The 23,247-nt window shown below is 45.4% G+C and overlaps 1 protein-coding gene across 2 annotated transcripts in view; it reads left to right on the top strand.

The window, feature by feature from the left end:
• Window positions 1–11,371, top strand: part of LOC139547314 (S-antigen protein-like) — a 63,665-nt gene extending 52,294 nt beyond the window's left edge. The window contains exons 1-3 of one of the 2 annotated variants that reach the window (XM_071356348.1): window positions 8,703–9,524; window positions 9,989–10,083; window positions 10,219–11,371. In XM_071356348.1, the coding sequence (XP_071212449.1) occupies window positions 8,969–9,524; window positions 9,989–10,083; window positions 10,219–10,419 (852 nt within the window). In that variant the 5' untranslated portion in view covers window positions 8,703–8,968 and the 3' untranslated portion in view covers window positions 10,420–11,371. Of the gene's footprint in view, window positions 1–8,702; window positions 9,525–9,988; window positions 10,084–10,218 lie in introns of those variants that run through there. The other variant, XM_071356349.1, reaches the window with a different exon arrangement.
• Window positions 11,372–23,247: the final 11,876 nt, after the last annotated feature.

Here is a 23,247-nt window from a genome sequence, read left to right as displayed (position 1 = left end):
CCCACAGATTGCTGTTTATCATTGTCTCAATGAAGAGTTCTTTGTTTTCCTTTCCTGGGGGCATTTACAAGCCTCCCACTGGTTGAATAAACTTTGTTTCCACGTCATTTCAACAAAACAAATCTATGTGATGATGTTTGATTAATGTGGAAAACTGATTCGATATGTAAAAAGCCATGAACATCAGGTATTTTTTTATTTTTTACCGAACTGGCAACCTAAATCCAATGACAGGTGACATTTTGTGTTGATTTCATGTTGAATTCACTTTAGTTGACGACTCAAAGAAATGTAAAGAGAAACTAGACGGTCAACACGTCTGTGCCCAGTGGGCTGGTTTGAATACGTGGCAGGTGTTGGATCAATATCCACCTTAGTAGCTAAGTTTCCATGCAATTTGCGCCAGATTTCCATGTGAATATTCTCAAATCTGCATAAAACAATATACACATTTTCCCATCAGAAATGTTTGCATCAAACAGACTTATTGTGGATAAAAGGCTTTGCGTTATGGCGTAGTGCACAAGAAGAATAACGTTTCCTGTTAAATTCCCATGTACCGAATGAAAAAAAAAGTTAAATTGGTTTCCATCACATTTTCAACTCCACTGATGGTTTTAAAAACTTGCTTAAAATAGAAAACGTGCTCTTGTCTCGTGCACTGTAGCCTGCAGCACACAGATACAGTGTTGGTAGGCTACCTACATGATGAGATTATTATGGATAAGAGAGATATTATTTTATTTGTCAAATGGTAACCAAGCATCGATCATCATGTCACCAGAGTAAGACCATCAAAATGTATTGGAAAGGAGCATCAAGCTCATCACATGCAGTTTCACCACCCTGTGAAGTTCATAACTTATTTCATCTGTAGCCTAATAAACTGCATGGGTTCCCAAGTCGTAGAGGGAGGACCACATGTAACGGATGTGAAATGGCTAGCTAGTTAGCGGGTACGCGCTACTAGCATTTCAATCAGTTACGTCACTTGCTCTGAAACCTAGAAGTAGTGTTGCCCCTTGCTCTGCAAGGGCCGCGGCTTTTGTGGAGCGATGGGTAACGACGCTTCGTGGGTGTCAGTTGTTGATGTGTGCAGAGGGTCCCTGGTTCGCGCCCGTGTCGGGGAGAGGGGACGGTCTAAAGTTATACTGTTACATTGATGCTGTTGACCCGGATCACTGGTTGCTGCGGAAAAGGAGGAGGTTGAAAGGGGGGTGAGTGTAACGGATGTGAAATGGCTAGCTAGTTAGCGGGTACGCGCTACTAGCATTTCAATCAGTTACGTCACTTGCTCTGAAACCTAGAAGTAGTGTTGCCCCTTGCTCTGCAAGGGCCGCGGCTTTTGTGGAGCGATGGGTAACGACGCTTCGTGGGTGACTGTTGTTGATGTGTGCAGAAGGTCCCTGGTTCGCGCCCGTGTCGGGGCGAGGGGACGGTTTAAAGTTATACTGTTACACACACAACATATCGCGTTGACTCCAAGTTAACTAATATGATCGTTATTAAATCAATATTTGCGCATAAAGGATTAATGCTGCCATTTCTCGTTTATACATTTTCACTGACACAAAAAGACCCCACCATGTCAAACGAACTAACAAATCGTCTGTCGGCATTTATAAAAGTGTACAGGCATATCCTGTTTCCATCAGCCCGGTCATTACTTTTGAAATGGTTGGATCAATATCCACCTTCATGATATGGATGAAGCCTGATTTGGAATGTCTGAGTAGTTCTGATGTCATAATACACCCCTCTGATAATCAAGTGATATTTGGAATGTCTGAGTAGTTCTATCTGATGTCATAATACACCCCTCTGATAATCAAGTGATATTCACATGTGATGCATTTGCTCCATTGTTTACATTTAAGTTGGAGGCCCACTCTGATGATTTATGTCTTACATAGTGGGGCTTCAAAAGAATAGTATGGTGACATCTTAGTGTGGCTTGAAATGAATAGGATTATTAATGGGCTGATGGGTGGTGGTGCTACTATATAGGTAAGGTTGTCCAATATGAATGTTCAATACACACAATAGGTTGATCAGTAGCCAGTTAGCTAGCTGCTACAGTCCAATATGAATGTTCAATACACACAATAGGTTGATCAGTAGCCAGTTAGCTAGCTGCTACAGTCCAATATGAATGTTCAATACACACAATAGGTTGATCAGTAGCCAGATAGCTAGCTGCTACAATCCAATATGAATGTTCAATACACACACTAGGTTGATCGGTAGCCAGTTAGCTAGCTGCTACGTCTTTAGCCGCACAGCTAGCTAACACAGCTCGCTATCAACAAAGTCAAAATGGACTCCAGGCCTGGTGGTGGCAGCAGTGCACTACAACCAATGTTTACCGGAGCTTCCAGAGTGAAAAATAATTTGGCTATATAAAGAGGGCACGACAAAACCTATTCCCCCTCAGGAGACTGAAAAGGTTTGGCATGGGTCCTCAGATCACAACGCAGGGCCAGACGGATTACCAGGACGTGTACTCCGAGCATGCGCTGATCAACTGGCAAGTGTCACTGACATGTTCAACCTCTCCCTGTCTGAGTCTGTAATACCAACATGTTTCAAGCAGACCACCATAGTCCCTGTGCCTAAGAACACCAAGGTAACCTACCTAAATGACTACGGACCCATAGCACTCACGTCTGTAGCCATGAAGTGCTTTGAAAGGCTGGTCATATCTGAGGAGATGGGAGAACCTTCCAGAAGGACAACCACCTCTGCAGCACTCTGCCAGTCTGGCCTTTATTGTAGAGTGGCCAGACGGAAGCCACTCCTCAGTAAAAGGCACATGACAGCCCACTTAGAGTTTGCCAAAAGGCAACCAAAAGATTCTCAGACCATGAGAAACAAGATTCTCTGGTCTGATGAAGTCAAGATTGAACAATGGCCTGAATGCCAAGCGTGACGTCTGGAGGAAACCTGGCACCCTCCCTACGGTGAAGCATTGTGGTTGCAGAATCATGCTGTGAGGATGTTTTTCAGCGGCAGGGACTGGGAGGCTAGTCACAATTGAGTCAAAGATGAACAGAGCAAAGTACAGAGAGATCCTTCATGAAAACCTCCTCCAGAGACCTCAGGACCTCAGACTGGGGCTAAGGTTCACCTTCCAACAGGACAACGACCCTAAGCACACAGCCAAGATAACGCAGGAGTGGCTTCAGGACAAGTCTCTGAATGTCCTTGAGTGGCCCAGCCAGAGCCCGGTCTTAAACCTGATCGAACATCTCTGGAGAGACCTGAAAATAGCTGTGCAGCAACGTTCCCAAACCAACCTGACAGAGTTTGAGAGGATCTGCGGAGAAGAATGGGAGAAGCTACCCAAATACAGGTGTGCCAAGCTTGTGTCGTCATATCCAAGAAGGCTCGAGGCTGTAATCACTGACAAAGGTGCTTCAACAAAGTACTGAGTAAAGGGTCTGAATACTTATGTAAATGTAGTTTTTCAGTTCAAATTTCTAAAAACCTGTTTTTGCTTTGTCATTATGGGGTATTGTGATGTCATTATGGGGTATTGTGATGAAGGAAAAACATATTTTTATCAATTTTAGAAAAAGGCTGTAACGTAACAAAATTTGAGGCTGTAACGTAACAAAAATTGGAAAAAGTCAAGGCGTCTGAATACTTTTCGAATGCTGTCCTCTCCAAATTTGCTGAAGTAGGTAGGCCTGGTAGGGCTAACATTAGCAGGCTAGTTGCCTAGCAACCTTGCAAGCTTATCTGTAACCGTCAATTCATAAAGTATTTGCTTGTAAGTTGGCTGAAAATGTTATTGAAACCACTAGTCATGAGTGCACACGATTTGGTTTAATTTGAAGTGATCTATTTGAAGATATTTCTGTCAGAGTTTACATTGTAGGGAATAGGCTGGCTAGCCGGGTCCTCCATATTACTTCACAGCCTGTAAAAAAACTTTCTGACATGACTTCGGCATTCTTTGGAATTCTGATTGGTTTTATGTACTCTAAAAATAGAAAAGAGAGGTGTAACTTTGCATTGGGACTTGTGATGCTATACTAATGCAGATCCATATGTTACATGTGGTTACATTTAGCTACCTCCACTTTAAGGGAGTTGTATGGCCACATTTAGATGTGAAAAAATAACAGACAGAGAAAACTATTTATATTCTAACAGTATTTGGGTCATTCTTGAGCTCTGGTAATATTTCAGTCCCACTGACTGATTTTGATTATAAATTGAAATGTCCAGTATAATGAATTGAAATAAATATAGAATTAATTTAAACTTTATTATCGCAATTGTTTCATGTCCCCCAGGTGTTTCAATTAATTTTTACTTGGGAAATTAATATTAAAATGTGCACATAATTTAATGCAAACATAAATTTGTGTTATTTTGTTGAGAAAGTATTTTTATCAAATAAATGCATGATTATTGATTAAAATCACACAATTTAGCTCTGTCCCTCAGTCTACATGTAACGGGTTGTAAACCTGTGACAGGGTTGAGTTATTTACTTTATTTATGAATATTGCATCTAAACAAATTAATAATTGAATATATTATACATTATATATTGTTTATATTCACTTATAAAACATGCTGTAATGTGTTCCATGTGAACAGAAAATATATTTTATGGCAGGTAGCCTGGTGGTAGGAGAGTTGGGCAAGGCTCTTCAGTTGTTCCTTTAAGTTGCTCTGGATCCTAAATTACTCAATGATTATAGTGTATACATGTATATATTCTAAGAATCTTTGATTTAACGTTATTCCATTGAAACATCTAGGGAATGATGGCACCCACATCAGCAGCAGAACGACAAAGGCAGTGTCTAGCACGTCACAATGCTGACCCAGTAAAGAGGGAACAGTACTTTGAGAGGGAGAGATGGAAAAGGAATGTTTATTCAGGGGGAAAAAGAAAAGATAATTGATTTATTAAGTGAGACAGACCAGCATCAGAAGCGTAAACAGTGGAGAACGACATACAAAAGAAGCAAGGAGAGGAAAGGAGCACTGAGGAACTTGACCACTAAGTCCACATCATGAACGTTGAAGAGAACGGCAGACAGGTTGGTGGCTAAGGGCCGTGATGTCAGTGATGCACAGGAGCTTTACAAAGACCTCCATGAGACAAACACGTCAGTGAAGCTGTTCTGTGTGAAGAGTGCCGATCTTGAACGTGCGATGGAGATGATGCCAAGAACCATAAAAGCAGTGCCCTCCACCATGAGTATACACCAGGTCATCACCATGGCTCCTGGTGAGCTGATGTCTGGGGATGTCAGTTGCCTTTGTTCAACAAAGAAGGACCTAAACTGTACATGCTTTAATAACACACAGCACTTCAGTTTCAGGCAGAAGGTCCTGGCTGCTCCAGAACAGCCAGCCAATGAGGAAAATCCTCATAATAAAATTAGTGTATAAGTGAAATATATACATCACGTAGGACCAAACAGATTTTTCTGGAATTCTCGAGACGACTTTCACTAGTGTCAGTTTGATGAAGTCCTTGAGATGATTCCAGTCCTTGAGTCCTTGAGATGACCTCCCTACTCTTCTACATTTGCACACACTGTACATAGATTTTTCTATTGTGTTATTGACTGCACATTTGTTTATGTGTAACTCTGTGTTGTTGTTTTTGTCGCACTGCTTTGCTTTATCTTGGCCAGGTCACAGTTGTAAATGAGAACTTGTTCTCAATTGGCCTACCTGGTTAAATAAAGGTGAAATAAATACAAATAAAAGAATACCTTCATGAGGTTCTATAGTAGCAAGGATCTGACACCTCCGGAGGGCTTGATGGCTCAATCAACCCGAGGTATGGCTACAACATAGGCATTGTTCAAAGGCATCTCTGTTCAAGAGATCTGTAATGCAGCATGTTGTGGTGATGTACCTTCATGAGGTTCTACTGACTGGACATCACTACACATACGGTGAGTAGAGTGGGGACCTCTGAGGGATGATCCTGTCTAGACTTGGCATCAGAGAGTATATGAGCTCTATGGTAGTTGGTAGTTGACTAGGTTACCTTTCACACATGGAAGACAAACGTACTTAGATGTGAAGACGGGAGAGACTATGGCCCTTATATAGGAAGTGGAGTCATCTGCTATTAGCTGTTGCTTGACAGATGTTGTTTGATTGGATCTCCCTAGACTCCGCCCCTAACGAGGCTTATAATATCATAGAACAGGGGTTACGTTAGGTAACCTTAAGTTACATGTCCTACTATGCTAATTTCTCTGTATTAAATGGCCCATAACTTTAACACTAGCAGAGATCCTGGAACTAATATACCCTTAAAGTATATTATGTTCAACAATATATATAAAAAATCGAAACATTTATATTTTCAATATTTATATTTTCTATATTAATAAATTCATGTAAGAAATGTATGAATGAAATCAAAATACAAATCAAATTTTATGTGTCGACCTTACAGTGGAATGCTTACTTACAAGCCCTTAACCAACAATGCAGTTTTAAGAAAAATAAGTGTTATGTATAAAATACAAATAATTAATATTAAAGAGCAGCAGCAAAATAACAGTAGCGAGGCTGTATACAGGTATTACCGGTACAGAGTCAATGTGGAGGCTGTATACAGGAGGCACTGGTACAGAGTCAATGTGGAGGCTGTATACAGGAGGCACTGGTACAGAGTCAATGTGGAGGCTATATACAGGAGGTACCGGTACAGAGTCAATGTGGAGGCTATATACAGGTATTACCGGTACAGAGTCAATGTGGAGGCTATATACAGGAGGCACTGGTACAGAGTCAATGTGGAGGCTGTATACAGGAGGTACCGGTACAGCGTCAATGTGGAGGCTGTATACAGGAGGTACCGGTACAGAGTCAATGTGGAGGCTGTATACAGGAGGCACTGGTACAGAGTCAATGTGGAGGCTATATACAGGAGGTACCGGTACAGCGTCAATGTGGAGGCTGTATACAGGAGGTACCGGTACAGAGTCAATGTGGAGGCTATATACAGGAGGTACCGATACAGAGTCAATGTGGAGGCTATATACAGGTATTACCGGTACAGCGTCAATGTGGAGGCTATATACAGGAGGTACCGGTACAGAGTCAATGTGGAGGCTATATACAGGAGGCACTGGTACAGAGTCAATGTGCGGGGACACAGGTGAGTCGAGGAAAAATACTACTCCTATTACAGAGCAAGTGGTAAAGCTTCATATGACACCCATTGTTGGAGGACTGTAGCATCTAATGATGAAACATGTAGCATCTCCACAGAGGAGCTCTGTCATGATTGTAGCAGGTTTACTAACACGTTATTTATATTAGCTGTGTTGACTATGACGTTACTTTAGCTAATATGGTGACAACGATGCTGTGTGTAGCAGTTATGAAATGGTTTGGTTTGGAAAGGTTTTTTCTCCTGGTCACCTACAGCTGATGTGTTGTGCATTGACGTCCACAAGCGAAGGGAAAAGGTGAGCGAATTGACGTGAGAGGAAATACAACGTGGCAGTTGTGAAAGTGAACTGTGTTTACGCGTCATCAGGGGTGAATTAATTCAGACGATTCTGTTGACGAATGTTTCTTAAACGGAACAAAACCGGGATAAACATACATTAGTCCAATAAAATCTCTATTTCAGCTAGATGCAGGTGAGAGTGTGCAAGGCAGTATTGAATGTGTCTGTCCATGTGTCACTGTCTGTCACCTCAAATGTTTCTCTCGACCAGTGTGCACCTACATTCTAAACTGTCATTCATAGGCAGGTTGTAGCAACCTTATGATGGGTATAGGGGAAATGTTAGTATCATGTAGTAGCCTAAACCTATCGCTGTTACCTTGAACAGGGTGAATGGAATATGAATGACAGTCATCTAATATGCTGTAATAGAAATAAGGCCATGAATAAACAAATCGTCCTGCCTCATCTTAAACGGCACTGACCGCCACTGTTTGGATGGTGGGCCATTCTTGGGAAACTGTTGAGCTGTAAAAACCCAGCAACTTTGCAGTTCTTGACACAAACCGATGAGCCTGGCACCTACTACCATACCCCGTTCAAAGACACTTACATATGTTGTCTTCCCCATTCACCCTCTGAATGGCACACATGCACAATCCATGTCTCATGTCTCAAGGCTTAAAATTCCTTATTTAACCTGACTCCTCCCCTTCATCTACACTGATTGAAGTGGATTTAACTAGTGACATCAATAAGGGATCATAGCTTTAGCCTGGATTCACCTGGTCAGTTTATGTCATGGAAGGAGCAGGTGTTCTTAATGTTTTGTATTCTCAGTGTATAGCACTACAGATAATCAAGTGCTATTTGCATGTGATGCCTTTGCTCTGTTGTTTACAGTATTATTTGTATCTTATAGAGCGTGGCTTTAAGGGAAAAGTACCGTCACATCTAGATAAAAACGAATGTGTAAATAAAGAGAGCAAATCTGTATTAAAACACTACCTATTCATAGATGTATTTATTCATCATCTACATATTCATATTAAGCTTCTACGTCTGTGTACAGGAACGTATTATTTGTGAGACGTAAGAGAAAATATATCAGCTTATTGTTAAATTATTATGATGTTCTTTCCAATACAAAAGTGTAGTAACTATTGTTTCCAAACTGCGTTACCCACTCCAGTCAGCAGAAGCGATATGCGTCTTTCGTGTGATGCTTCTTGCGTGACGTATAATGGACTGGACGGGTCGCTTCTTCAGGAACAACAAGGCGCCTACTTTTTCAACCACCTCGGTAGCTTGCTAGCCAACACGAAACCGATAGATTGACGCGTTACACCGTGTTTGTGTACATTAGCTAATCTCAGTGTTTTAAACACATTTCTGTTGACTTATCAACTGATGACCCTTAACCTAATTTGCTTGTTCAATTTGCAAACTTGTTTAAGATTGATACTGAGCCTAGCACTAGGCTAGTCGCTAATGCTAACTAGCTAGCTAACATCCCCGACCATGAGCTCACTAAACTACTCCTCCCCTGCTAAAGAAGAGGGGGTCTGCTGTATGGAGAAAGAAGCTCTGGGACTGAACAATGTCGTGGAAGATGAGGCTGTTACAGTGAAAGAAGAGGAGGCTGTTATGGTGAAAGAAAAGGAGGCTGTTATGGTGAAAGAAGAGGAGGCTGTTACAGTGAAAGAAGAGGAGGCTGTTATAGTGAAAGAAGAGGAGGCTGTTATAGTGAAAGAAGAGGAGGCTGTTATAGTGAAAGAAGAGGAGGCTGTTATAGTGAAAGAAGAGGAGGCTGTTACAGTGAAAGAAGAGGAGGCTGTTACAGTGAAAGAAGAGGAGGCTGTTACAGTGAAAGAAGAGGAGGCTGTTACAGTGAAAGAAGAGGAGGCTGTTACGGTGGAAGAAGAGGAGGCTGTTACAATGAAAGAAGAGGAGGCTGTTACAGTGAAAGATGAGATAGCATCCTCTTCCTCTCTAAAAGTTTCTATCTCAATAAAGGTGAAGGAGGAAGACGTTTTGGGAGTGAAAGAGGAAGAGACAGAATATCAGATTGACACCAGTGAGTACTGTCTTAAAAACAGAGTCACACACTATGCAGTTGTTGAACTAATGTGGTGTTTTAAGGGGCATTATACTGAAGTTCTACACTTGAATATGTTGTTCAGTACTGTAGGAATTGTTTCAGGGGCCATTTGCTGTTGGTACATATATGTTTTTGACTTTTAAATTAGATTAATGGAATTCTCCATGTGGTCGACATTAAAGTGCACCTCATCTAATATAGCAGGCTTTTCAAATTCAATATTGTTGCATATTTTGTACATGAAATATCAAAGGGACACAAAAGGCACCCATTTCGTGAAACTACCCTTTCACATTTGCAACACAAACATTATTTTATAAAATCATGATGAAGTGGCCATTTTAGGCCCTTTTTAGACATATTAATGCCTCTTGTAAGACCCTATGATTGCAGTAGAAGGTCATACGTTGACAGTCTCTCTGATGTTGTCGTTCACACAGGAGAGAGACATGACTATCGTGGATCCTCTGGGGAGCATCAACAACATCCTGATGCTGAGGCAGAGAAGAGTCTCTCCAGATCAGAACACCAGATGGTACAGCTTAGTCTGGTCTAGCATACAGCTTGCTCTATCAGGGTCTGGGCTGGGTTTCTGTAAAGCAGTTCATGACAGCGGTGACATAAGCATCCATAATGATATGTGTCTGTGTCCCCTCTTTATGGTTACCAGGACAACGCTAGCCCTTCCTCCCTTCCGGAGTCCTCGTGTCATGCCTCTCCCAGTAGCACCTTACTGCTGGGTATGAAGAGGTTGTCTGTGTTGCTGGTGGACTGCAGGAAAACAACGGGGCTGAGTGTAACTGTGAGAGGAGGAGAAGAGAAGAAAGGATCAGATTTGACACATCAAAGTAAGTGCTGTAGTTTAGTTTGAACAAATAAAATAGATCTGCCCACTGGTATCTGTTACCAGGACAACCAGCAGAGTTCTGTTAGTTGACAGGAAGATGGACTGGTGGATATGGATGTTATGAATATCATAACACTGAAAAAGGATTCTGCCAATGAACAGAGAGAAACCAATAGACCATATAAAACCTTGATGAAAGGTAGCTTTAGAGAGACAGTTATAAGATGATCCTATGTAAGGTGCTCGTTTTTCAAAAACATTTTCTCAAAATATTATGGATGTTACATTGCCTGTCCCAGTCAACCCCCCTATCTTTACAAGACTGTTGAACAGGCAAACTAAACTCCAGACACTGGTAATTAATTAACTAATACTGGAGGAAAGCTGTGATCAGGCTGCCCACTCAAGAGAAAGCTTCAAACTGTAACCAGTGCCGTCAACCTTGTTCAGGTTATCAATCAACCTACCAGGGTAGTTACAAACAGTACAGAAATTAAATAATCAACATATTTTGATCATATCTTTACTAATGCTGCAGAAATGTGTTTGAAAGCAGTATCCAGATCCATCAGATGTAGTGATCACAATATAGTAGCCATATCTAGGAAAACCACAGTTCCAAAGGCTGGGCCTAATATTGTGTAAAAGAGGTCATACAATCTTTTGTAGTGATTCCTATGTTGTTGATGTAAATAATATATTTTTTTTAAACAAAGATAAATGACATAAAGAATGATTGTAAAAATCTTTGGAGCATCTTCAATTAAATTTTGGTTTAAAAAAATCAGCAATGACATGTCACCGGTGTTTAATTTCTATTTTACCTTTATTTAACTAGGCAAGTCAGTTAAGAGCCTAGGTACAGTGGGTTAACTGCCTTGTTCAGGGGCAGAACAACAGAGTTTTACCTTGTCATCTCGGGGATTCGATCCAGCAACCTTTTGGTTACTGGCCTAACGCTCTAACCACTAGGCTACCTGCCTTCCCAGAGCTACCTGTCTAACAGAACACAGTGTTCTTTAATGGAAGCCTGTACAACAAAATCAAGGTAGAATCAGGAATTCCCCAGGGCAGCTGTTTGGCACCCGCTTTTTTCAATCTTTGCCAACGACATTTGAGTAAAGCCAGTGTGTCTATGTATGCGGATGACTCAACACTGTACACGTCAGCTACCACGGCAACTGAAATGACAGCAACACTTAACATAGAGCTGCAGTTAGTTTCAGAATGGGTGGCAAGGAATAAGTTAGTCCTAAATATTTCAGATTACCTTCAGTTACATGGCCTACTATGCTAATTCTGTAGCGGTATTGTTAGAGGGGGGTAAAGATACAGATTTTGTTGGGGAGCCAGGCAGGTATTAACCCTAGTTATTAAAGTTAGTTATTACGTATTATAACATTATTATTCTTATTAAATATTATTCAAACCGAATGGATGAGAGTAGGATAGATAGAGTAGCGCTTCCAGACACATTCTAAACATGATGGGGTCTTAAAGGAGGATTTTAGCATCTAATGATGAAACATGATGGAGTCTTAAAACTTCTTATGGCTGCAATCCCGGTAAAGGGATGATATGACAACAGCCAGTGAAAGTGCAGAGCGCCAAATTAAAAAAACAGAAATCTCATAATTAAAATTCCTCAGACATTCATGTGTCTTATATAATTTTAAAGGTAATCTTGTTGTTAATCCCACCAAAGTGTCCGATTTCAAATAGGCTTTTTAGCGAAAGCACTACAAACGATTATGTTAGGTCACCACAAAACCACAATAATCACAGCCATTTTTTCCAGCTAAAGATAGCTTCACAAAATCCTGAATAAGGATAAAATGAATCACTAACCTTCGATTATTTTCATCAGATGACACTCATAGGACTTCATGTTACACAATACATGCATGTTTTGTTTGATTAAATTCATATTTATATAAAGAATCTGAGTTTACATTGAGGCGACTAGATTCACTAGTTGCAAAAACATCAAGTGACTTTGCATAGCCACATCGTTTCAACAGAAATACTCATCATAAATAGATGATAATACAAGTTTTACACATGGAATTACAGATATACCTCTCCTTAATGCAGTACAGTTCCCACTCAGCCCAGTCAAAACTGTTCGCTGCTCTGGCACCCCAATGGTGGAACAAACTCCCTCACGACGCCAGGTCAGCGGAGTCAATCACCACCTTCCGGAGACACCTGAAACCCCACCTCTTTAAGGAATACCTAGGATAGGATAAAGTAATCCTTCTAACCCCCCCCCCCCCCTTAAAAGAGTTAGATGCACTATTGTAAAGTGGTTGTTCCACTGGATATCATAAGGTGAATGTACCAATTTGTAAGTCGCTCTGGATAAGAGCGTCTGCTAAATGACTTAAATGTAATGTAAATGTAAATGCAACCGCTGTGTCAGATTTAAAAAAAACTTTACGGAAAAAGAAACCCACGCTATAATCTGAGACGGCGCTCAAAAGTAAAACACCAGAGCCGCAAAGATGGCGTCAACATAAACAAGAAAATATATGATAAATATTCCCTTACCTTTGATGATCTACATCAGAAAGCACACCAGGAATCCCAGGTCCACAATAAATGTTTGTTTTGTTCGAAAAAAATCTGTTATTTATGTCTAAATACCTTCTTTTGTTAGCGCGTCTGGTTTACATATCCAAACACTAATTCTGGTCAGCGTTATATCGGACAAAAAGTGATATTACCGGTCGAAGAAACATTTCAAACTAAGTACACAATCAATCATTAGGATGTTTTTAACATATAGCTTCAATAAAGTTCCAACCGGAGTATTCTTTCTTGCCTTCGTGATAAATGGAACGCAAGTGACTCCCATGAGGAAAAAGCATGATCAGAAAATGTCTGCTTGATGGACACCTGACTGATTCTGCTCTCATTCTCTCCCACAACATCATAGAAGTCTCATTATAATTTATATTGATGGTTGACATCTAGTGGAACCCATAGGCAGTGCAAACTCATATCTCAAGGGAATTTCTTTAGGGACTCTGGTGAATACATACAAGCTCAGATTTCTGACTTCCTGTTTTGATTTCAACTCAGGATTTTGCCTGCCAATATGAGTTCTGTTAATCTCACAGACATAATTCAAACAGTTTTAGAAACTTTAGAGTGTTTTCTATCCAATACTAATAATAATATGCAAATATTCGCAACTATGACTGAGGAGCAGGCCGTTTGATATGGGCACCTTTCATCCAAGCTACTCAATACTGCCCCTTCAGCCATAAGAAGTTAAAGGAGGACTGTAGCATCTAATGATGAAACATTATGGAGTCTTAAAGGAGGACTGTAGCATCTAATGATGAAACATTATGGAGTCTTAAAACTTCTTATGGCTAGTGGAACCCTTCGACAACATTCCGCTGAAAAGGCAGAGCGCTAAATTCACAAATATTTTTTAGAAATATGTAACTTTGATGCATTCACAAGTGCAATACACCAAATTAAAGCTTAACTTCTTGTTAATCTACCCATCGTGTCCGATTTCAAAAAAGCTTTACAGCGAAAGCACACCATATAATTATGTTAGGTCAGAGCCTAGTCACAAAAACACACACAGCCATTTACCAGCCAAAGAGAGGAGTCACAAAAAGCAGAAATATAGATTCAATTAAATTGAACCTTTGATGATCTTCATCAGATGGCACTTATAGGACTTCATGTTACACAATACATGTATGTTTTGTTTGATAAAGTGCATATTTATTTCCAAAAATCTCAGTTTACATTGGCGAATTATGGTCAGTAATGTTGTGCATCAAACATCCTGCAAATTTTCAGAGGCACATCAATTTACAGAAATACTCATAATAAACGTATAAAAGTTGATACAAGTATTATGCACAGAATTATAGAGATACTTCTCGTTAATGCAACCGCTGTGTCAGATTTCAAAAAAGCTTTACGGAAAAAGCAAACCATGCAATAATCCGAGTACGGCGCTCAGACACAAGCCATGCAGATACCCGCCATGTTGTTGAGTCAGAAATAGCGTTTTAAATATTCGCTTTGATGATCTTCATCAGAATGCACTCCCAGGAATCCTAGTTCAACAATAAATGTTTGTTTTGTTCGATAAAGTCCATCATTTATGTCCAAATACCTCCTTTTGTTAGCGCGTTTGGTAAACAAATCCAAACTCACGAGGCGCGGGCAAGTCCAGGCGAAAGTTCCGATGAAAAGTTCAAAAATGTATATTAAAGTTCGTAGAAAAATGTCAAAAGATGTATAGAATCAATCTTTAGGATGTTTTTAACATAAATCTTCAATAATGTTCCAACCAGAGAATTCCTTTGTCTTTAGAAATGCAATGGAATGCTGGTCGCTCTCACTTGTAGGCGCGTGATCAGCTCATGCCACTCTGGCAGATCTCTGGTTGAAACAGCTCTCATTCCCCCCTCCTTCACAGTAGAAGCATCAAACAATGTTCTAAGACTGTTGACATCTAGTGGAAGCCTTAGGAAGTGCAATATGACCCCATAGACACTGTACATTCGATAGGCAATGAGTTGAAAACTACAAACCTCAGATTTCCCACTTCCTGGTTGGATTTTTCTCAGGTTTTCGCCTGCCATATGAGTTCTGTTATACTCACAGACATAATTCAAACAGTTTTAGAAACTTCAGAGTGTTTTCTATCCAATATTACTAATAATATGCATATATTAGCTTCTGGGCCTGAGTAGCAGGAAGTTTGCTCTGGGCACGCTTTTCATCCGAACGTGAAAATGCTCCCCCCTTATCCCAAACAGGTTAAGTACTGCAGTGCATCTCCTCCTCATGGACTGCACCAGATTTGACAGTACTTGCTGTGAGATGTTACCCCACTCTTCCACTAAGGCACCTGCAAGTTCCCGGACATTTCTGGGGGGAATGGCCCTAGCTCTCACCCTCCGATCCAACAGGTCCCAGACGTGCGCAATGGGATTGAGATCCGGGCTCTTCGCTGGCCATGGCAGAACACTAACATTCCTGTCTTGCAGGAAATCATGCACAGAAGGAGCAGTATGGCTGGTGGCATTGTCATGCTGGAGGGTCATGTCAGGATGAGCCTGCAGGAAGGGTACCACATGAGGGAGGAGGATGTCTTCTCTGTAACGCAAACCGTTGAGATTGACTGCAATGACAACAAGCGCAGTCTGTTGATGCTGTGACACACCGCCCCAGACCATGACGGCCCCTCCACCTACAAATCGATCCCGCTCCAAAGTGCAGGCCTCGGTGTAACGCTCATTCCTTCAACGATAAACGCGAATCCGACGATAAACGTGAATCCGACCATCACCCCTAGAGACAGAACCGCGACTTGTTAGTGAAAATAACTTTTTGCCAGTCCTGTCTGGTCCAATGACGGTGGGTTTGTGCCCAGAGGCGATGTTGTTGCCGGTGATGTCTGGTGAGGACCTGCCTTTCAACAGGCCTACAAGCCCTTAGTCCAGCCTCTCTCATTCAATTGCGGACAGTCTGAGCTAGAGGTCGACCGATTAATCGGAATGGTCAATTAATTAGGGCCGATTTCAAGTTTTCATAATCGTAAATCGTTTTTTTTGGGCGCCGATTTGCCTTTTTTTTTTTTGCTACCTTTAATTAACTAGGCAAGTCAGTTAAGAACACATTCTTATTTTCAATGACGGCCTAGGAACGGTGAGTTAACTGCCTTGTTCAGGGGCAGAACGACAGATTTTCACCTTGTCAGCCCGGGGTTTCCAATCTTGCAACATTACAGTTAACTAGTCCAACGCAATAACGACCTGCCTCTATCTCGTTCCACTCCACAAGGAGACTGCCTGTTACGCAAATGCAGTAAGCCAAGGTAAGTTGCTAGCTAGCATTAAACTTATCTTATAAAAAACAATCAATCATAACCACTAGTTAACTACACATGGTTGATGATATTACTAGGTATTATCTAGCGTGTCCTGCGTTGCATATAATCTGACTGAGCATACAAGCATACAAGTATCTACGTTTCTGACTGAACGGTGGTAGGCAGAATGTAAGGGCTGTTGTCCTCCTCCTCCTCAGATGAGGAGAGGAGAGAAGGATCAGTGGACCAATACGCAGCATTAGGGAAATAAGCCATCTCTTTATTTGAAACGATGGCAACACAAAAACAAACACTTACAAAATTACAAAACAAGAAAACGACGTAGACGAAACCTGAACATGAATTAAACTAACTAAACGTAGAACTCACGGACAGGAACAGACTACATCAAAACGAACGAACAGCCAAACAGTCCCGTATGGTACATACATCGACGACACAGGAGACAATCACCCACCAACAAACAGTGAGAACACCCTACCTAAATATGACTCTTAATTAGAGGAGAACGCAAAACACCTGCCTCTAATTAAGAGCCATACCAGGCAACCAAAACCAACATAGAAACAGATAACATAGACTGCCCACCCAAAACACACGCCCTGACCATAAACACATACAAAAACAACATAAAACAGGTCAGGACCGTTACAGAACCCCCCCCTCAAGGTGCGAACGCCGGGCGCACCAGCACAAAGTCCAGGGGAGGGTCTGGGTGGGCAGTTGACCACGGTGGTGGCTCAGGCTCTGGACGCTGTCCCCACACCACCATAGTCACTCCCCGCTTCAGTCTTCCCCTCCCAATGACCACCCTCAAACTAACATCCCCTAAATGAACAGCCAACACCGGGATAAAGGGCAGCACCGGGAGAAGGGGCAGCACCGGGATAAGGGACAGCACCAGGATAAGGGGCAGCACCGGGATAAGGGGCAGCACCGGGATAAGGGGCAGCACCGGGATAAGGGGCAGCACCGGAACAAGGGGCAGCACCGGGACAAGGGGCAGCACCGGGACAAGGGGCAGCACCGGGACAAGGGGCAGCACCGGGACAAGGGGCAGCACCGGGACAAGGGGCAGCACCGGGAAAAGGGGCAGGTCCCGGCTGAGGGACTCTGGCAGGTCCCGGCTGAGGGACTCTGGCAGGTCCCGGCTGAGGGACTCTGGCAGGTCCCGGCTGAGGGACTCTGGCAGGGACGGCTCTGGCAGGTCCTGGCTGGACGGCTCTGGCAGGTCCTGGCTGGACGGCTCTGGCAGGTCCTGGCTGGACGGCTCTGGCAGGTCCTGGCTGGACGGCTCTGGCTGGTCATGGCAGGACGGCTCTGGCTGGTCATGGCAGGACGGCTCTGGCTGGTCATGGCAGGACGGCTCTGGCTGGTCATGGCTCGCTGAAGGCTCTGGCTGATCCGGTCTGGCGGAAGGCTCTGGCTGATCCGGTCTGGCGGAAGGCTCTGGCTGATCCGGTCTGGCGGAAGGCTCTGGCTGATCCGGTCTGGCGGAAGGCTCTAGCTGATCCGGTCTGGCGGAAGGCTCTAGCGGCTCCTGTCTGGCGGACGGCTCTGTAGGCTCATGGCAGACGGGCGGCTTTGCAGGCTCATGGCAGACGGGCGGCTTTGCAGGCTCATGGCAGACGGACAGTTCAGACGGCGTAGGGCAGACGGGCAGTTCAGACGCCGCTGGGCAGACGGGCAGTTCAGGCGCCGCTGGGCAGACGGGCAGTTCAGGCGCCGCTGGGCAGACGGGCAGTTCAGGCGCCGCTGGGCAGACGGGCAGTTCAGGCGCCGCTGGGCAGACGGGCAGTTCAGGCGCCGCTGGGCAGACGGGCAGTTCAGGCGCCGCTGGGCAGACGGGCACACCTGTAGGAAGGAGACGGAGAGACAGCCTGGTGCGTGGTATAGGCACTGGCTGCGCTGGAGAGGAGGAAACAGCTGGAGAGAGAACCCGGAGAGACAGCCTGGTACGGGGGGCTGCCACCGGAGGACTGGTACATGGAGGTGGCACCGGGTATACCGGACCGTGAAGGAGGACACGTGCTCTTGAGCACCGAGCCTCCCCAACCTTACCAGGTTGAATGGTCCCCGTAGCCCTGCCAGTGCGGCGAGGTGGAATAGCCCGCACTGGGCTATGCAGGCGAACCGGGGACACCACCTGTAAGGCTGGTGCCATGTACGCCGGCCCGAGGAGACGTACTGGAGACCAGATACGTTGGGCCGGCTTCATGGCACTCGGCTCGATGCCCAACCTAGCCCTCCCAGTGCGGCAAGGTGGAATAGCCCGCACTGGGCTAAGCACGCGTACTGGGGACACCGTGCGCTTAACCGCATAACACGGTGTCTTACCAGTACGACGCCTTCTACCTCCACGGTAAGCACGGGGAGTTGGCTCAGGTATCCTACCCGGCTTTGCCACACTCCTCGTGTGCCCCCCCCCAAGAAATTTTTGGGTCTGACTCACGGGCTCCCAACCGCGTCGCCGCGCTGCCTCCTCATACCAGCGCCTCTCAGCCTTCGCTGCTTCCAACTCCGCCTTGGGACGGCGATATTCCCCTGGCTGAGCCCAGGGTCCTCTACCGTCCAGGATCTCCTCCCAAGTCCAGAAGTCCTGGTTGCTCTGTTGAGCATTCCCTTGCCGCTTGGTCCTAGGTTGGTGGGTGATTCTGTAAGGGCTGTTGTCCTCCTCCTCCTCAGATGAGGAGAGGAGAGAAGGATCAGTGGACCAATACGCAGCATTAGGGAAATAAGCCATCTCTTTATTTGAAACGATGGCAACACAAAAACAAACACTTACAAAATTACAAAACAAGAAAACGACGTAGACGAAACCTGAACATGAATTAAACTAACTAAACGTAGAACTCACGGACAGGAACAGACTACATCAAAACGAACGAACAGCCAAACAGTCCCGTATGGTACATACATCGACGACACAGGAGACAATCACCCACCAACAAACAGTGAGAACACCCTACCTAAATATGACTCTTAATTAGAGGAGAACGCAAAACACCTGCCTCTAATTAAGAGCCATACCAGGCAACCAAAACCAACATAGAAACAGATAACATAGACTGCCCACCCAAAACACACGCCCTGACCATAAACACATACAAAAACAACATAAAACAGGTCAGGACCGTTACAGAACCCCCCCCTCAAGGTGCGAACGCCGGGCGCACCAGCACAAAGTCCAGGGGAGGGTCTGGGTGGGCAGTTGACCACGGTGGTGGCTCAGGCTCTGGACGCTGTCCCCACACCACCATAGTCACTCCCCGCTTCAGTCTTCCCCTCCCAATGACCACCCTCAAACTAACATCCCCTAAATGAACAGCCAACACCGGGATAAAGGGCAGCACCGGGAGAAGGGGCAGCACCGGGATAAGGGACAGCACCAGGATAAGGGGCAGCACCGGGATAAGGGGCAGCACCGGGATAAGGGGCAGCACCGGGATAAGGGGCAGCACCGGAACAAGGGGCAGCACCGGGACAAGGGGCAGCACCGGGACAAGGGGCAGCACCGGGACAAGGGGCAGCACCGGGACAAGGGGCAGCACCGGGACAAGGGGCAGCACCGGGAAAAGGGGCAGGTCCCGGCTGAGGGACTCTGGCAGGTCCCGGCTGAGGGACTCTGGCAGGTCCCGGCTGAGGGACTCTGGCAGGTCCCGGCTGAGGGACTCTGGCAGGGACGGCTCTGGCAGGTCCTGGCTGGACGGCTCTGGCAGGTCCTGGCTGGACGGCTCTGGCAGGTCCTGGCTGGACGGCTCTGGCAGGTCCTGGCTGGACGGCTCTGGCTGGTCATGGCAGGACGGCTCTGGCTGGTCATGGCAGGACGGCTCTGGCTGGTCATGGCAGGACGGCTCTGGCTGGTCATGGCTCGCTGAAGGCTCTGGCTGATCCGGTCTGGCGGAAGGCTCTGGCTGATCCGGTCTGGCGGAAGGCTCTGGCTGATCCGGTCTGGCGGAAGGCTCTGGCTGATCCGGTCTGGCGGAAGGCTCTAGCTGATCCGGTCTGGCGGAAGGCTCTAGCGGCTCCTGTCTGGCGGACGGCTCTGTAGGCTCATGGCAGACGGGCGGCTTTGCAGGCTCATGGCAGACGGGCGGCTTTGCAGGCTCATGGCAGACGGACAGTTCAGACGGCGTAGGGCAGACGGGCAGTTCAGACGCCGCTGGGCAGACGGGCAGTTCAGGCGCCGCTGGGCAGACGGGCAGTTCAGGCGCCGCTGGGCAGACGGGCAGTTCAGGCGCCGCTGGGCAGACGGGCAGTTCAGGCGCCGCTGGGCAGACGGGCAGTTCAGGCGCCGCTGGGCAGACGGGCAGTTCAGGCGCCGCTGGGCAGACGGGCACACCTGTAGGAAGGAGACGGAGAGACAGCCTGGTGCGTGGTATAGGCACTGGCTGCGCTGGAGAGGAGGAAACAGCTGGAGAGAGAACCCGGAGAGACAGCCTGGTACGGGGGGCTGCCACCGGAGGACTGGTACATGGAGGTGGCACCGGGTATACCGGACCGTGAAGGAGGACACGTGCTCTTGAGCACCGAGCCTCCCCAACCTTACCAGGTTGAATGGTCCCCGTAGCCCTGCCAGTGCGGCGAGGTGGAATAGCCCGCACTGGGCTATGCAGGCGAACCGGGGACACCACCTGTAAGGCTGGTGCCATGTACGCCGGCCCGAGGAGACGTACTGGAGACCAGATACGTTGGGCCGGCTTCATGGCACTCGGCTCGATGCCCAACCTAGCCCTCCCAGTGCGGCAAGGTGGAATAGCCCGCACTGGGCTAAGCACGCGTACTGGGGACACCGTGCGCTTAACCGCATAACACGGTGTCTTACCAGTACGACGCCTTCTACCTCCACGGTAAGCACGGGGAGTTGGCTCAGGTATCCTACCCGGCTTTGCCACACTCCTCGTGTGCCCCCCCCCAAGAAATTTTTGGGTCTGACTCACGGGCTCCCAACCGCGTCGCCGCGCTGCCTCCTCATACCAGCGCCTCTCAGCCTTCGCTGCTTCCAACTCCGCCTTGGGACGGCGATATTCCCCTGGCTGAGCCCAGGGTCCTCTACCGTCCAGGATCTCCTCCCAAGTCCAGAAGTCCTGGTTGCTCTGTTGAGCATTCCCTTGCCGCTTGGTCCTAGGTTGGTGGGTGATTCTGTAAGGGCTGTTGTCCTCCTCCTCCTCAGATGAGGAGAGGAGAGAAGGATCAGTGGACCAATACGCAGCATTAGGGAAATAAGCCATCTCTTTATTTGAAACGATGGCAACACAAAAACAAACACTTACAAAATTACAAAACAAGAAAACGACGTAGACGAAACCTGAACATGAATTAAACTAACTAAACGTAGAACTCACGGACAGGAACAGACTACATCAAAACGAACGAACAGCCAAACAGTCCCGTATGGTACATACATCGACGACACAGGAGACAATCACCCACCAACAAACAGTGAGAACACCCTACCTAAATATGACTCTTAATTAGAGGAGAACGCAAAACACCTGCCTCTAATTAAGAGCCATACCAGGCAACCAAAACCAACATAGAAACAGATAACATAGACTGCCCACCCAAAACACACGCCCTGACCATAAACACATACAAAAACAACATAAAACAGGTCAGGACCGTTACACAGAAGCAGGCGCGTAAACATTCATTCAAAAAGCACTTTCGTGCGTTTTGCCAGCTGCTCTTTGTTGTGCGTCAAGCATTGCGCTGTTTATGACTTCAAGCCTATCAACTCCCGAGATGAGGCTGGTGTAACCGAAGAGAAATGGCTAGCTAGTTAGCGCGCGCTAATAGCGTTTTAAACGTCACTCGCTCTGAGCCTTCTAGTAGTTGTTCCCCTTGCTCTGCATGGGTAGCGCTGCTTCGATGGTGGCTGTTGTCGTTGTGTTGCTGGTTCGAGCCCAGGGAGGAGCGAGGAGAGGGACGGAAGCTATACTGTTACACTTGCAATACTAAAGTGCCTATAAGAACATCCAATAGTCAAAGGTTAATGAAATACAAATGGTATAGAGGGAAATATCTTTCATATGTTCTCATGTTCGGAGCAAGGAACTGAAACGTTAGCTTTCTTACACAGCACATATTGCACATTTACTTTCTTCTCCAACACTTTGTTTTTGCATAATTTAAACCAAATTGAACACGTTTCATTATTTATAGATTTTATTGTGGTATTATATTAAGTTAAAATAAGTGTTCATTCCGTATTGTTGTAATTTTCATTATTACAAATAAAATAAAAATAATCGGCCGATTAATCGGTATCGGCTTTTTTTGGTCCTCCAATAATCGGTATCGGCGTTGAAAAATCATAATCGGTCGACCTCTAGTCTGAGCACCAATGGAGGGATTGTGCGTTCCTGGTGTAACTTGGGCAGTTGTTGTTGCCATCCTGTACCTGTAGGTGTGATGTTCGGGATGTACCGATCCTGTGCGGGTGTTGTTACACGTGGTCTGCCACTGCGAGGACGATACGCTGTCCGTCCTGTCTCCCTGTAGCGCTGTCTTAGGCATCTCACAGTACGGACATTGCAATTTATTGCCCTGGCCACATCTGCAGTCCTCATGCCTCCTTGCAGCATGCCTAAGGCACGTTCACGCAGATGAGCAGGGACCCTGGGCATCTTTCTTTTGGTGTTTTTCAGAGTCAGTAGAAAGGCCTCTTTAGAGTTATAAGTTTTCATAACTGTAACCTTAAAACCTCTACTTCATCACCCTCCCGGATCCGGGATCCTCCTCATCAAAAAAGCTGACTAGCATAGCCTAGCCTAACGGGACAGGGATATCATATAATTTTCATGAAATCACAAGACCAATACAGCAAATGAAAGATAAACATCTTGTGAATCCAGCCATCATTTCCGATTTTTAAAATGTTTTACAGCGAAAACACAATATGTATCTCTATTAGCTAACCACAATAGCCAAACACACAACCGCATATTTTCACCATGTTTCCACCGCATAGGTAGCTT

This window comes from Salvelinus alpinus, chromosome 2 (genome assembly GCF_045679555.1).
Source record: "Salvelinus alpinus chromosome 2, SLU_Salpinus.1, whole genome shotgun sequence".
Taxonomy (NCBI): Eukaryota; Metazoa; Chordata; class Actinopteri; order Salmoniformes; family Salmonidae; genus Salvelinus; species Salvelinus alpinus.
Note: the sequence above shows the minus strand (reverse complement) of the source record. Positions and strands in the feature narration are given on the sequence as shown.